This window comes from Taudactylus pleione, unplaced genomic scaffold (genome assembly GCF_031769625.1).
Source record: "Taudactylus pleione unplaced genomic scaffold, aTauple2 ptg000436l, whole genome shotgun sequence".
NCBI classification, from domain to species: domain Eukaryota; kingdom Metazoa; phylum Chordata; class Amphibia; order Anura; family Myobatrachidae; genus Taudactylus; species Taudactylus pleione.
Window position 1 is genome coordinate 9817790 of NW_028284838.1, and position 17666 is coordinate 9835455.

General features: G+C 42.8%; 1 protein-coding gene across 1 annotated transcript in view; it reads right to left on the reverse strand.

Moving 5' to 3' along the window:
• MED12L (mediator complex subunit 12L) overlaps positions 1 to 17666 on the reverse strand; it is a 709720-nt gene that overhangs the window by 206162 nt on the left and 485892 nt on the right. The window contains exons 20-23 of the mRNA XM_088447707.1: positions 12222 to 12353; positions 8136 to 8363; positions 5421 to 5562; positions 981 to 1101 (exon numbers count right to left, since the gene is read on the reverse strand). Coding sequence (XP_088303833.1) covers positions 981 to 1101; positions 5421 to 5562; positions 8136 to 8363; positions 12222 to 12353 — 623 coding nt within the window. The remainder of the gene's footprint in view (positions 1 to 980; positions 1102 to 5420; positions 5563 to 8135; positions 8364 to 12221; positions 12354 to 17666) is intronic.

A 17666-nucleotide genomic window follows, 5' to 3' on the forward strand; every position in this document is an offset into this window, starting at 1 on the left:
CTGCACATTTGTTTCGTGTTTCTGCACCAGATTGATTTCACTTATATGTATTATGTATATGTTTATCACATCTTGTCCTGCCCATATTACCTGCATGGCATCTCCACGCACCTTGGAGCTTTTTCCCTATTTTCTGTCATTTTCTATTGCCCGTATAGCTGTTACAGCTTAAACATAACGTTACCCACCAGATACTATCGTTTTTACCTAGCCTGCATTTCTTCTATTTACCTCACGCAGCACTCAGACGCCCCAGGGTTGCCAAGGTAACCCGTGGAGAGGTCTGATGAAGGCGCGTTACACGACAGTCACGCGACAGCTCCACTAGCTGGGTTGCCATGGCAACCTACATGCAGCGCCTGGAACTCTAGACGGCCGCGTCATCATGGTAGCGCCGGCCCCGCCCCTATCACGTGTTTTCACGGGCGCGCGACAGATGAGATGGGCATGGACATTATGGGATGTCACTGGGTACTTAGGTAAGATGTTTTACACTTCACTGCCGTTCTTGATAAAAGTCACACCGACTGAAACGTTGGACGCTGATCTCTGGGAGTCGTGAGTCTCATTTATATTTCAAGTCCTGAGAGTGCCGCTGTTTTTCCCTATATATATATATATATACATATATATTATACACACATACTCCCACTTAAATTCCTGTGTTTGCCGCTGCTGAATCAGGGGACCATAGAGGTTAGTGGATGAGGATGGAGCACTGATGGGGGCAGGGGTTACTTGTACACTTCACAGATCTCAACATCCAGACAGTAGTTAGTACAAAGGACACATTGTAACATGAATACACTGATACGTGATGTGCATAGCACACAACCAGTAACAGAACTACACATAGGTAGTAATGCTAACATATTGGTTGACCTACTGTTAGAGAATGCATACAAGATAATTCATTATAATACATATGTCATAAGCTGAATTATGTAATGTTAGACAGCCCCAGTATTCAGCGATGCTACCTGCAGCCAGGAGGGATGGAAGAGCGACATGCTGCACCAAATCTTCCAGTGAAAAGCAGTGCCGTGCTATTAGAACAGCAACAAAAGTGGCCAGTGAGTCGTGAAATGAGAGATCACTAACCTACAAAGCAGGAAGAAAAGCAGAATGAATAGGTGTGCCAAATGGAAAGGTACAGGTTACTTGCATCGTTAATCACAGGATTAAGGATTGACAGCACTTGTGCACAAAGTATAATTAACAGTGAGATTGGCTCACACCGGTCACATGTTCTATAATCCAATCATTCCACGCAATCGGCAAACAACCAGATCCTATGACCAAGTTAGCCACATACAAGGCAGTCATATATTGCACAGCTGGTCATTTGGTGATCAAGTTATCAGCGATATAATCAGTGGCACAATGCACTCTGGACAGCTAATGCCATACACACTGTCATTGGATAATTCATAAACATTTCGTTTCTGTGCATGTACAGAGGGAGTAATTGTGGGTGATTTACATTCAACTGTGCATCAGGCCCTATCATTTTAATAATTGGCTTTCCATGTACACCACTTGTTTAATACCTCTTTTTTGCCTGCATATGACAGAGCAGTTCCAATGTTTACGTGCCAATGTAGTGTCTGTGTATCTGCAGGTTACAGAATATGTGTGTCTGAGGGAGCAGTTACTTGCCAGACAGGAAGTTACTCCTTTGCAGAGATACTGCTGCCTGGCAGGATAAACTACAGTATGTAAATAATGTGCTAATGTAAACATAAAAAATGCAGGAAAAGTACTATGTATACAGAGGGCAGAGTGGATTTTATGAGAAGGCACAAATACATTTGGATCACTGGAATATTCCCCATTATTGTGTTCATTATGGGTCTGATGCAGAGTTGAATATACGCCAATTTGTGGATGGTTTAAGTGAAGTCGCACTGTGTAAGCTTTGAGAATGGTCGCACGTAAGTAATTTAATTAACACTCATGACCAAAGAGGCGGTACTAGATTATAACAGAGTAATGTTCAACAAGGGCGTGTTCACATAAAGGGCCTGATCTGATGATTAATGTACATGATTAATGTACATCTCCAATGTTGAGGGGTATGCGCATGCGTTGCATGTGTTGCGCATGCACAGAATGGGTCCTGCAATCTTGCTCGCAGACCACCCCCAAACGCTACAGCATGACTGACATACTATGGCGTTTGGAGGGCGGAGTGTGGGCGTGCCTGGTCACCTTTCCCGGAAACGGGGGCGCATCGCCCCCATATTCCGTAAGGTACAAGGCCAGGTTCTGCATCGGTGGATGCAGATTCCTGGCCTCTTAAGTGACCAGCACCTGGTCAGGATACGGGAAGCTTCAGCTCCCACAACCTGACCAAAGGAGCAACCCTCAATTGTGATGGTGATTCCAGTCTGCGATGTCGTTGCAGTGTTGAGATCGCAAATGTGCAAAGAGGTGTCTGACACCTCATTCAGCATTTGCATCTGAGATGGACGGAATTGCACAGACTCTTGTGTGCAGCTCTGCAAATCCGTCCATCTCTGAATCAGGCCCAAGAGTAAAGCAAACCTAGACGTAAGTGAAAATATACCTGTTCGGAGGCACATCTTTTACACTTATCATGTGGCAAGAGCAAATGCTGGTGATGATGACTATTAGCAAACTAGGCATACATGCTCACAGCTGCGTCTTCAGCTGCCGACAGGTCTGCGTATGGGATCATATACCATGTTTTCCGTTTATGCTTCTTTTGATCAATATACGCTGAATTTACATTCCAACTCTGCATCAGACCCAATGTGTTTATTTAGACGTGTTACTTCAACTATTATACATCTTGCCGTTTTTTATACATATATTGATAGTTTTTCCTATATTTACTGTACTAATCCTAAAAATATACTGTGTATCTCTACATTTGCAGACTATTCATGAACCTGATGATTCTGGTTGGTGATGGATTATTCTTATTAATGTGATATTTAGGGATCTATATATATGAAAAGAAACAAAACATTGCCAATTCAGTAAAACAGTGCTAGATAAGGATTAAAGTAAAAGCTAAGCAGTAGTTTGATCTTTAATACTAGTTTGTGTTATTGTCACCAGTGCTTCTTGTTTCATGAACAGTAAAAAGCATGGGCTAATGTAACACACTGCAAAGCTAGGGATTGTTTAGATGAGAATTTTCTGGAATGTTGTTTTCATGTTTGTTACTTGTCACCTGCATTTGTGAGACTGCTGTATACTTTTTAGTGTGTCTTTCTCATGAGTTAAGGGGGGTATCCACTAGACGATAAAGTTGAACGATTGAACGATAATGACAAAATCGTTCGATAATCGTTCAAACATCGTTTGAACATCGTTTGCAAATCGTGCAGTAATTGTTTCTAACGATGTACGATGCGCGCTCCCGCTGGTCGTTTGATCGTCTCCTCCATCGACTGAACATGCAGGTCAATTTCACTTGATTGCTTACAAATCGTTTACACATCGTTTACACATCGTTTACACATCGTTCATGCTGAACGATCAAACGATGAACCACTGTCTGCCCACTATAGCTGAAAGCTCTCAATTACAGATTAAAACAACATAGTTTATTGTTAGATCTTTTGCAAATCGTTTGCAGATCTTTTGCAAATCGTTTGCAAATCTTTTGCAAATCCTTTGCAAATCTTTTGCAAATCCTTTGCAAATTGTTCAGAGTGGAAGATCATATTTCAAGGGAAACTTCAAGGGAAAATCGTTAAGAGGTTGGACAGGGATAAAATCGTCTAGTGGATGCCCCCCATTATTAGTGCAGTTTTGTTTACTAATTTTTACTCGTTTTTAAACTAGAGACCCCAGTGAGGTCAATAGAGATGAAAAATCAACTGATGCATTTTACTGTAAGTTCTCTTTTTTTCTCTTTGCGTTTGAAAATGTCATATCTCAACCTCTAAAGAAAAATGGATTTTTATTAACAAAAACACAATCATATTTTTTAAGCCATAAGTGGAAAAACCAAGATATACATTTTTTACAACTATTACTGTACCAATGCATGCAAAAGTGCTTAGCTTAGAATAGCAGACACAAATATGTGTAAAGGAGCCTTTAATCTGATGCTATTCATTGACTGCTGTTTTCTGAGGTTTGACCGCATTTCGAATATGTACAAAGCTCAGGAAAGCAAAACTTTCTGGAGCTTTTACCCGATAGGCAACGCCACAATAAATGTCATTGCCTAAAAGTAGCCTATGGGCTTCTCTTCTGCGCTATCCCAGAGAGGGACCAAAAGGTCCCCCGCAGCTCGCAATGTGCAGAAGGACTCCCGGGTCATAAACCCAGAAGTCCTCTCATCGCAGCTCTTTTTGGAATAGCTATCCATTGTGATTTTAATCACAATTGTACATGCATACCAGCATTATTAACGCCACTATTCATGCTGTAAGTGGCGGGATGTATCATATCCAAAATGCGATGCTTGATGCATCCCGCCCTCAATACCAAACAGTACTGTAACACAGCACACTAGTACTGTGCTTTAATGAAAATACAGGTCAACTATGATCTGCATTCAGTAAGTTTAAGCCAGTGGTTCCCAAACTTTTTTGAATCATGCCGCCCTATAGTATCAGCATAGCTTTCACGGCACCCCTAAGCCAAAAGTTTGTTATTGAGAAATTCAGAAAAAAAATGTAGCAAAGTACTAAAGTGCTTACGTATCATCCTTAGGTTTGGTTATATAGTGGTGGACAGGTTTGCACTTTTGTCTGTCCACATATTTACATTACATTGACCATAAATAATTAGATTTGGTGCTGGACCACCAACCTGAGGAACCGTGCAAGTCTCCCAAGGCACCCCAGGGTGCCACAGCGAACAGTTTGGGAACCACTGGCTTAAGTTTAATGAAAATAATTATGTTTGTGTATATTGTTGCTGTTCAGTATATGCAAAAAAGTTATTACAAGAAAATATATTGTGGTTATAATGTTTGCACAAATACAGTCAAATAACTCCAATGTCTTTTTCATAAGCAAGATGCTAGAATATGGGTCCCGTAGAATAATTTTTTTTTTCTGTTACTGATATGGATTAATAGTATATGCCTATTAAAATAGCACCCCGTTTTACCCTCTACATGTTAGGTAATCGGTGCACACATTCATTATCCTTTAATTTGCATTTATTTTGATTGTTTTTATTATTTAATAAAAAGAAAAATTATTGTGATAACGATTTTCATTATTGTACTGAGTTACACAATGGGAGCTATTTATGAAACCTATCCTACAGGATACCAACAGTTTTATTATGTTAACACTACTAGAAAAATGACAGCTAGGATTGGTTGCTATGAGCCGCATGTCCTTTTATATATGCTATGCTCTTTTGGCTATAATCAGTGATGCATACTGTAAGTCTTTAGTGAACAAACAATAATTGACACTTACATCCACACTGCAGAGTAAATCATTAAAGCCCCATACATGATTGGAGGAACAACAGAGAGCCTTAAGTACTCCCAGCCATTCTGAGCTGAGTACTGTGCAGCAAGCTGTCAGTTCTGCGCAGAGGTTAGATATATCATTGATCCTACAGAAACAGGAAACATTGCAATAATGTGCTTTACATTACAGCAGAATAATGATAACTGTCTTTTCACAAACAGACTCCTGGCTGTAGGAGGCCCATTAATAAAAGTAAGAAGTTAACACTGTGTAGACTGCAGATATATGAACATTGTGAATGCTGTGTATTTTAATTCATTAAATAACTTTGAGGCAAAGGGAGGTACATAGCTAATCCAACATGGTTCATGTGCCAGTTTTATTAGTCAGCAGAAGTTAGTGGGAAGCCCAGCAACCTGGCAGCCCTGGCTTACGCAGAAATTGTATGATGCAGGTCCATACTTACCGACTTTCATAATCTCCTATCTGGGAGAAGCCCAGAGAGGAGATGCTGATGGCAGCTGATGGGCATGGGGCATGACTATTTGTGTCATTAGGCCCTGACCGTTGCAGCAGAAAGAGGTGGCGGAGCCAAATGACGCGATTATCATAGAATCTTGTCATGCTGGCACTGCCCCCTCCCCATGAACCCGTGATTCCCGGCATTATTCTACCCATGCTGCCCACTATACTAGCCACTCTTCCGGGAAAATTCAGGAGTGTATGTGCTGATCATGTAAAGGGAACAGAGAGTTGAGGTTGCTACAAAGCAGTTGCCAATTCGACTTATGGCAAAATGGGCTTTAAATGGTAAATGTTTGATTTGTTTCTGCCCAAGCACATGTTGTGGATTTAATGTGGTTTTATTTCTTTTTTTTTATTCTTGCTTTCAGCTGACCCCCCAGGAAGTACAGTACTGCCTCTTGCTCGAAATTTTACACTGTGCATGCATGGCCGGCTCACACGGTATGTCACCGGGGGCGATGGAGAGGGAAAACCTGACAGCTTCACAGCCCTCATAAAAAGAATAGTCTGTGCATGTGTCTGAGTCACACTACGCATGCGTCCCAATGGTTACCGCCGCGGACGGATAACAAATTTAGACTCGGCAATTTTAGTGGGCATTTCTGGGAGGTAATGGGGGGGGGTCTCAAGTCAAAGAGGTCGTTGCACTGACATCAGCGGACTTGTGCCATAGGGCTGCTCTAGAGTCCAATGGTGCATCTGTGTATGGCGGGTCTGCAATGTAGCTGGTATGCGTCTCAGTAGGAAGTTCATTGGCTGCAGTATTAGCATAAAGTTGCAGTCACACTATGGCAAAAGACGCACCTCTGAATCAGGTGCAATATATCTGTATGTATATAAAATTCCCAAATTCATCAAAATTAGCTCATCAAGCAAATGTGATGACCTATTTTTGATAGCGCTCTGCGACACATGGCAAACCTTATGTGTACACTGCCTGCCGATGTAATCACTGCATGCGCCATGTACATTAAGATGACCGGGAAGAACATAGTGAACAGAGGAGGGTAAGTATGAGAAATGGGATGGGAAAGGGTGAAGAGCAAGAGGGAAGGGGAGAGAGGAGAAGGAGAGTGGGCTGGGAAGGATCATTGGTATTTCCTCATCTTTACGCTACTTATGTATCATCACTGACTAGTGAAGATACGTAAGTATCGTAACCAGCGCCTCCAGCAGGGGGCCGCAAAAATAAGGAAGTACTGAAATTTGCATACGGTGGAGGAGGGCAGCGGGTGGTTGGAGTTGGCGATCAGGCCCTCCTACCTCTAACACCCCTCACATGCACAGTAATATTGCTGTATAGCGGGGAGGGATAGAGGAGACTACTGCCGCACAGTGGCAGCAGCCTCCCTGTACCCTCCACAGTTCAGCACATGACAGCGACCTTTCAAATGACTTCCGCTGCATTTGTGAAATACTCCCCCCGGGGGGATCAGACACTGCACATGCCGGAGGCTGCAGGAGAGGGATTGGAACATCTCTCTCCTGTGAGTTTACACCAGCTGAAGATGGTGTTACTAACGTGGGCAAACTTCTCTTTGCTTTTCAGAGTTTGATACATTGGGGTCAGACCATAGTCCCCATTGATAATAATGGGAACTGTGAAATCTCCTGCATTAGATTATTAGTGCATAGCTACAAAACATAAACTTATGCAGTAACTGCAGTTTCTACATAAGTTTATAAAATAAAACCCTTGATAATTACGCCCCTTAAATAGAAGTCACGTCCTGTTCAGCCTGACCCTCTGGGAGACAGTGCGGAACACAGACAGACCTTGTTTAGTACACTGTATAAGCAGGGCTGCCAAGACATCAGATGGGTTCTAATGCCAGTAATGTGGTGTGGCAAATCATGGGGACGTGGCATTGCGCTGCACGGCATAACATGCATTGTTAAGAATGTGCATGGGGGTATTGCTGCACCTCTCTGATTGGGTTGATCCCTGTCAGCATCCAGACAGGCCTGAGTCTTTTTAAACTGTACCTGCCACACACCCCTCCTGACACCCCCTAAGCAGCAGATGCTTATTACTGCTGGTGTCTACTACATGTATATGGGGAGGGTAATGTCTGACAATGGACATCCAGCAGACTATATAGCTTTCTTCTCTTCATAAAAGGATGTTGGGAGATCTTGGATTTGTATAGTTCTGGTGTCTTTTATATGAATAAATAAGTGTTGAGTACTTACCTCTCTGGCTCTTGGTGCCCCATACATACATTCATGAGAACATTGCACACAAAGCTATAACGGTTAGCTGCATTTTCACTGAGGATCTTTCCCAGCATTATGTGATTAATATTGTGCACTGAGGGGTTCTCTATGAAGTCGGCCATGAAGTCTGGATCCCACAACACATTAGAGTTGGAAGGCTGTACATTGCTGTATATGGTCTGCTTTACCTTAGAACAAGCACTGCTGTGGAGAGAGAAGGAGAATATAATACATCATCTAGGTATTAACGAGACTATTGATGCATAGGAAGGTCTGATATTGACAGAAGCAATAATAACTTTATCTCAGGCATTGAAAAGGGAATCTTGCGTGAAACTGGGCCATTATAGATAACCTGCTGAGCGGAAATGCAAATATGTGTACAATAAAGATAACAGGCATCTTATTAATATAATGATTTAAGTTAAATATTTTCTGGCAAAATACACATAATATATATTATCATACAGGATAAGTAACATCTCCAATCATTTCAATTTTTTTTCCTTATAATTAAGTTCTTAGAAAATTTATTTTCTAGAAAAGAAACTCATTAGAATAGAGCCCAGCTGTCCTGCATTAACACAATAAAGTAAGGGGGCTATGATATATTTTTAGTTGTGACACTATTTATGGAGATGCTAGTTACATAATATCATATCTGCAGTTCTGATTTAGAAAGGACAGTCCCAGTAAGAAGGGATATGAACATCCATCCAGATCAGGACAGCTTTCCAGGACAAAGCAGGGAAGTTGGGGTGTATGTCCCATTTACTGCAGCTCTACATAACAAAGCAGCAATAAATGGCTGCCACACTCACTGGCCATAATGTGTGACATTCAATGGTGATTTTAGTGAAATGGAAAGGGTCAGAGGTGAGGGATACACCATTATGATTTCATACCCCTGGCTCTAGGAGCTAAAGGATGTTGCAATATAGGAGGCTGCCACCAGGTGGAGCCGTTATGCACCAAATCTGAGACAAGTCAGCAACAGGACAGTGTGTTTGTGATTGCACATGCACTATTGAGACCAGGAGACGCAGAGTGAAGAGCAGGGTGAGCTACTGCCAGGGGCATATCTATAATGGGTGTAAGGTGTGCGGTGCACAAGGGTTCCAATTAGGACCTACCAGGAGACTGTGCTGATTAATTTTAAATGTGACACTTGTATATATGTGTGAGACTTAGGGCCTGATTCAGCAAGGAACGCAGTTGCAATAACATTCACAATAGGTCGATTGTTGCGTTCTGCGCATGCAACGCAGTTCACGTGCGCGAACTAGCAATTGCAATGGAAACTGTATCTGCAGAGGCTACGCAGACCCAAAGCAGAGTGATTGACAGGAAGCGCCATTTGTGGGTGGTGATGAGGGGTAGTCGGGCAAACACCGGCGTGCCAGTGGTTTTCAACGCCGTTGCATGGGCGCGCATAAATTAGCAACTGCAATACCTGGCACCTTCTCAGGTCTCATAGCATGCGTAGAACTTAGCAATTCCTGAGTGAGATCTGGGCTTCCTTAATTGTGCGCATGGGTTCGATGTTACTCGATGTTACCAATTGTTTTGCTATGTTGTCCTAGTATACGGATGTGAGTAAGGGTAAGTGGGCGTCCTTATGTCAGGCTGCGATCGCAATGTGCGCAGGGACAGTCTGAGTGTGCACCGGGTGTCACCAGACCCAGTGACGCCTCTGACGTGTAGGTCAACAGCAGCTGGAGTGCAGCTTATTGCCCACCCCTGATCCATACTAACCGACTTTGCTGCCAGGGGGCAGCCAGATCGACAGAGAGGGGGCGTGGCGGGCGAGAAAGTGGGCGGTATGGGGGTCAGGGCAGTGCGGGAGACTTGACTACTTTTCCAGGTGGCCGGGAGCGCCACCTGATTTTCGGGAACATCCCGGCCATTTCGGGAGAGTAGGCAAGTATGCCCTAGAAGCACAGAGTAATGTGCACAGAGTAATGTGCTTTTCATATAAAGAAGGGTGTAAATGTAAACACATAGACAGCACAAATTGTGTGGAGGATGCAATGTTGCACATTCAGAAATACACAAAACGGGAACAAATACTTTTTTTTTTGTTTTCTTTAAATAAAGTATACATTACTTTATGTATTCTTCCATGTTCTCACCCACCACAGTGTACTCTAGTCCACAAGTAAGTAGAGTTACAGATAGATATTTTACATGCTGTGGAGACTTCTGCCTCCATTATAATAGCATTGTATGTATTATTGATAATAGAAGACAAAGTCAAAATTGGGTACATTCTTGTAGGTTGACTGAAGGTCATCATGAACTCATGTATGCTAAATACAATTTTGTGGCATAGGTTTCTGTGTGATGTCATAGCAAACAATAGTGTGTATGTCATGTCATTTCTCTTTCTGTAAACACAGTAATTAATAAACAATACAAACCACACGTAATTAAATTACAACTGAGTAGTGTGAACAAGCCCTCACAGGGTGCCACCAGAAAACTTTATTTGCACCTTGCCACATTATACTTTGAAATAAACTCTTTCATGACCCGAGAGACAACAGAAAACTGTTTGCTCATTGTTTGAGCTGCACAAACTTTGCCAATATTAGTCATTTTTCTAAGTCTTATGGAGCATACACACGGTCAGATTTTTCTTCAGATATGAACGATAACGATTTTAAAAATCGTTCAATCGTTCATACCTGAAAGAAAAATCTGACATGTGGGCAACAATGAACGATGAACGATGCGCGTTCCCGTTTGTCAGATAACTATATCTGGCACTTGATGTATTTGCAGGCAGTTTTGTACGATTTCCTTTACTTTTAAAGGTGCATATGTGCACACGGTCAGAAATGTCCGATGAACGATTGGACGATTGAACGCTTTGCAAACGATCTGCAAACGATTGAACGATTTCAGCCTTTATTAAAATGAATGGAAATTGGTACTTTTAAAAATAATTTTCTTTCGAATAAAATAAATTTTTTATAACATCATTGTGAGATCCATCACGCACGTCATTGAGTCAAAAAGAAACCTTTATATACGGATCCCTATCATGATTCATGTGAGTTGGGGTACGTTTTAGCATTATTTCAAACAACACGTGGTGGAGTAAAGATACCTTTATAAGTATTTCACACACTCCATTGAAGTGAGTTTCTGGTACGCTGTATTCCATCGTTTAGTGGTGGCGAGGATCTGTCCAAACTTTTGAGAAAACTACCTCACTGCTCTATTTCTACCCACCAAATAGGGGAAATTAGTTACCCAAATTTATTACATTACTACACATTGGTCCTTGTTGTTTTTTTCTCTTCTTCATGTATTGACCATCATTGGAACATTTGATCAAGCACACTGAATTATTACATGTGATGATCTATGGTATAAGTATCATTTTGCCTATATGAGATCGATGTTTCCTATATAATTATTATTTTGTTTTGTCTGACTGTATATAGATTATTATATTGCCTTTGATCCTTTTTCTCCTACATTCACCACCAAATACTATTCATTATATCGCACTGAACAATTCCAAATTCTAATTTACTGGTATAAACAATTTTAAGACATTTTACTTACTGCACTGCTGTGTGCAATAAACACAACAATTGTTATTTAGTGACAAGCACCAGCAGTGCCGGAGGAGAAGAGGGTGGAGGACTTAAAACAGTGGCCATTAATTAGGCCTGTTTAGCTGATTATTATCTTCTTGTTGCATATTATAATTGAGGTAATCCAGTAACTGCTGGAGAGCTGACTGGTATCAGTCAGTGGACTGGAATATAGTGCAGCTACAGTACATGACAGAAGACACACATACATGGTCCTATAAATGAAGACTGCATAAAGACAAACATTACTTGCATAAGCTGCAATTAAGGTAACGTGCATTATACTTTATTATCTCAGTCTGCAATTTCCTGTCTGTCACAAATGAACATTGCCAATATATTCCTCCTCTCAGGTATGCTTTTTTGAAGGAGGTGTGATTATTCAGGACACTGTGGTAGGAGTTGTGGGTTGGCTGATATAACACCATTCATAAATGAGTAAATTGTTACTTACCTGAAGAGATCTCCAAACTTACTGCGTAAGTGACTACATGACATATATAGATCATACAGATAAGCCAAAATGCAGCGTTCTGGAGATGAGCATTCAGATGGGTTGACGACATGTTTCACCACACCACATAGCCTGCAAATACACCGATTACAACTTGTTGGAAATCTCTTACAGGTTTCACTGATGTCTTCACACACACACACATGGACTTACATTCAAAAGAACAATATGTATTAATAAATACATCACATCGTAAAGAGGATGATTCAGTGGGGACAAACCTACTTTCCTCAGGCTGCTTGACAAGGAATAGACTCAAGCACCCTGAGGAAAGTGGGTCTCTGATGTGCTGCATTTATTAATACATATTGCTACTAAGTTACAATACCCCTGCATTACTAGGTCACCAGGGCAATACTACATTTGCTTGAATGATGGCCTTTAATATTTGTGTGTGTGTATATATATATATATATATAATTTATTTATTATTATAGTGGTGGAATGCTGTTTATTCGATTTAGCCTTAATAAGAGGGCATGCCCTTACAACACATATGTATAGATATAACATTTGGTGTTGATAAGTGAGGTATCTATAAACACAGGTCTGCATTAATCCACCAGAATTTGGACTTGCACTGATGAATGAGCGGATACATTTGCCTGCAGATAGTGATAACGGCTATAGCTGCAAATATAAATTTAATAGTAAAATTGACATGAAAAAACATTAAAAAAATTAGCAATAATTCATATTAAATGTAAACATACTAGAGCAGCAATGGTGAAACCTATAAAGGCATACACATATAACACCCTGTAGGCACTACTATATAAGATAGATACGGCAAAGCACCAGGATTATAGTGTCATTAGATGGAAATGTCCAGCAAGAAAATACAATATTACTGGCTTATATTGCAGTCTTAAGGGTAGCCTTAATTAACGATGGTCCTGCACTGAGGCTTTGGTCCAACGCAAGCAGCAAATCCTTAAGATGATAGATCGCCAGTGGCTGGAAATGTATCACAATGTCCCAAATTTGTATGATGTCCCAGAGGGATGACAAGATGTAGCTTGTTTTCTAAACTCAAGGGTGTCCTGAAACAGCGATGGTCCCACAGTGAAGCTTTATCCAACGCAAACAGCGGATCCTTGTGGTATTTAGATTGAATTTGGGATACCATGCAAAAATTCAAAATCTAAATACCACAAGGATCCGCTGTTATATATATATGTTCAGGGTGTGCAGTCTGAGACCCATTTTCTATGTAATTCAATCAGTGCATTGCTTTGCACACCTGAAAGCTTGAGACACTTTCTACTCAGACTAGCACCCCTACCACATTGTTTTAGAGCATGGAGTCTGGCATTGTAATATGCACACCAGTCAGAGGCACAATATAGGTAAGTCCTGCAAATATTTAGACTGTGTAGTGCAGCTTTGGTTCATTTTTGGGGCGTGGGTCTCCCTGGATTGCTTTGATTGATCTGCTTCAGGCCACCGCATTATAGCACAATTTTCCTTTATAACACATTTTAACGCTTCACTCTGTTTTTTCATATATGTATTTCACTTTTTTATTTTATTCTTTATATGCAGCTGCAGCTGCTCTTAACTATTTCCTTTACACTTCACTTTTCTTATTAGAGCGGTGTCTTGGGGTGGCTTAGCTGGGCTAGTTTGGAGGTGTCCTGTGCTCTGGATTTGAACCCTAGTATGTTAGGGACCTACCCTACAGAGGGTAATCGGATGTGGTGGGTAGGCCCATAAGCTTGGGCCAAGATTATACCAAAAACTTCTATTTACTGCAAAATGTATTTATATATATATATATATATATATATATATATAATCAGTTAATTTGGAGTTGTGCACTTGTATTTCTTCTATTTGTGCATAGACTCTTCAGGGAGTCAGGAGATTGCTACTATTTCAGGGAATCCTCTTGCCTATACCTGTAATTTACTCTCATGGGTGCACCTCCAGTGATCTTTTAGCAATTGGCCCTTAGTCAGGCCCGTTAAAAGCCGTGCGGGGCCCCGATAAAAAGGGGGCATGGCCAAACTGCGGGAGGCGTGGCCATGCCCCCTTAGTTTAAAAAAAAAAAGGCATACTGTAGGAGATAGCTGTGGCTGCTTCTTAGCAGCCGCGAGCAGTCTCCAGGGCAGCCCAGCACACAGCAACATGTGTGGGTTGGGCTGTGATGTAAGAGTGGGGGGAGCAGTGCTGGACCCCTCCAGCAAGCCCAGGCAATTTGTACCCGCTCCCACCTCCCTCTCGGGGCCCCTGCCCTTAGTGGCATTATATTTTGTCCGCAGAAGGATTTCCCTATCTATCATTATCATATACAGCAGTGCTTAGGTCTCCCTTGTTACCCCCTTGTTACCCCCTTCCCTCGAGTTATTACAAAATGAAGTACTGTATGCTGCATACTCTTGGGGAAGGGGAGGGCTCCACAAATATTTATAAGAGTTATTAGTAAAAAAAAAGATGCTCCAAGCCACTTGGGTATTTATTATCTCCATTATACAGCAATTAAATGAAATATGCATACATTGTGCACTGCAATTTTTAGCTTCTTTAGCACTAATAGTGAAACCACACCTCCAGTCGTATCCCACATCTGGCATGAAGGGAGGCGCAGTTTGCGATACAGTTTGTGCCCAACTCTGATTAAGGCCCTCAATGTGGAACACCGTCTGTACAATTTACATATGTGATACACATATGAGCCAACTCCAAAATAAATATATACATAACCTCCAATCATCTGTAAAGGTTGGGTCATATGGTGCAACAGTACATACTTTATGCAGAGCAAATCAACATCCATGCATAAGTCTGCAGAACTATTTCAGATGGGTGGGATGCAGGAAAGGTACAAATGCGGTCAAACCCTAAAAATGTGGGTTTGACCACATTTCTCATAAGCACCAAGCCCCAGAATGTGATGCACTCCGGGGCTTGGTAGCGGTGGGTAACACCATCTTCCTGATGGCGTTACTCTATAGAAGCCTATGGGCTTCTATCGGGAGAGTGCTGAGAGAGGGATCCGATCGGATCCCTTCCATTAACCCAAGCGGCGTGCATGTCCTTCTGCGCATGCGCAGAAGGACGCCAGAGGGGCTTTTGGGTCATAGACCTGGAAGTCTCTACTTCGCAAAAGGCCGCTCTTACTGAGAGAGCGGTCCTTTGCGATGTTCGTTATGCATACAGGCCCGGCAACGGGGGGACTACGGGTACACCTGTACCGGGCCCCGAAGGGCACAAAGTGGGGCCGTGGACAGCAGACTTAGTACTCCAGCCGTGGCAGCTGGTACCCGTATCCGCCGCCTAGCTCTTTTGTAGTCTGGCCCGGGCAGCGCTGGGCTCAACTTGCATGTAGCTCAGACATGTCCTGGGACGGACATGACCTTTTCTATTTAACGTGGCGGCTTGACATCATAGGTCACGCCGCCGCACATCATCCCTGCTGTCAGGCACAGAAGTGGATAGATCCCCTTCAGAGTGTACTGGGGCTGGGTGTGGAGGAAGGGTCTGGGGGCAGCAGCTATGGAAGGTGAAGGGGTTTGGGGCTGAGGGCTGGGAAAGGTGAAGGATGCTGAAGGGGGCTATGAGCTGGGAAAGGTGAAGGATGGGGAAGGCGAAGGGGGCTGAGGGCTTGGGAAGATGATTGGACTAAGGGCTAAGGAAGGTGAAGGGGGCTGAGGGCTGGTGAAGGTAGTTGTGGGCTAGGGAAGGTAGTGGTCTGAGGATGTGATGATGGTCTGAGGCTGAGGAAGGTGATAAGGGACCTTTGGGCTTAGCATGGTGATGAGGGTGTGAGGCTGAGAATGGTTATGAGGGGCTGAGGACTAATGATGGCTGGCTACAGACACCATCACTCCTACCCCAGAGGCATCTACAGCAGTGTGATCAAGATCTGCCTGCGTCATCAGTGACAGGGTGGTAAATCATGGTTTACTTTTATTTTATTTAAAGGCTGGCATATCTTTCAATTAACATGATCATTCTTCACATATCACACATGCAGGGGAGTTATGTGTGGGTGCGAGGTCGGGGCTGATGGTGAGAAGGTGACAGAGACATCAGTGTACCGGGTCCCGAGATTTCTGTTGCCGACCCTGCATGCATACCAGTGTTACCAATGTCGGCACGCATGCAAAGAGCAGCAGGATGCATCGCATGCGGAATGTGATGCACCATGCATCCCGCCCACTGACCAATGAATCAGAACTTGTTCATAAAGGGTCTGATTGTGAGCTTGGGGGCAAAACAAAAAAAAGCAAGTAACTGTGCACCTTGGTAACACCATACTGCACGGCAGGTGGGGAATATTTAGGAATGGCTATCGACCATTGATAGTTTACCGATGGTCAATGGTTTTGCTATCAATGGCAAACAGCCAATGTTTTTTTCCTGCGATTGATGGCAAAGTGGACCCCAATGTTTTTTTTTTCCTGCTCCCGACACAGAGCTTAACCCCGCACCCATTTTTGATTGGCTTGCCTCTTACCAGGCACCCAGCAGCATTGGCCATCGAGTGGTGCAAACCATCGATGGTTCACCACAGATGGTTATTGTACCATTGATGGTTAACACTGATGTTGCCATCAATGGAAAACCACTGATGGTCAGCCCTAGGCAGATTTAAAATGTGCAAAGAGATTTACATATGAGAGGGGCATGTCCAAACTCAAATCTAAATTCAGTGTAAAGAAATGAGCTGTCCAGCATTTGTGGGCTACGGCCCTCATTCAGCAGTGTATGCTCGTGCACTGCTGAACGCAGATCCCGATGATCGGGAATCTGTGCAGACGCATGACCCGTACTGCAACATGTGCAGTACGGATCCTGTGTATACGTATGCAGAGTGGCAGCAAACTAGCAGTGATTAACAGTCTGCTGCCATTTGTGGGCACGGAGGGGGCGGCGATGGCCTCCGTCTCCAGAAACGGTTGCGTGTCACCGCCGTTGGGGGGGAGGAAAGAGGCCAGGATCTCCTTCTGCTGACGGAAGTTTCCTGGCTTCTTCCTCTCATTTGGGGCGGCCGGCTGCATGAGCCCATGATTATCCGATGCTGCATTGTACAACACAGCTCGGATATAAATAATGCAGCAGGAGGCGTGATACCTTCTGCTGCATTACCATATCTGCACAGACGGAATTGCAAAGCTGCTTGCGAGCAGCTTTGTAATTCTGTCTGAAGCTGAATAAGGCCCTACATGCAAAAGCAGCTAGTAGTTACACTGCATGCAAAAAAAAAAATTTATGTGCACCCCTTTCATAGCAAACAGCTCAGAATATTACTCTGTTATGGGGATTGTCTACACTGCTCTGGTGCTCAGATAAACAGTGGTAAAAACCACGAGTTCACCCTAAGCACTAGAAAATATAACACTAACCTGATGTCTCTGTAATATTCAAATCAGGTTGCTC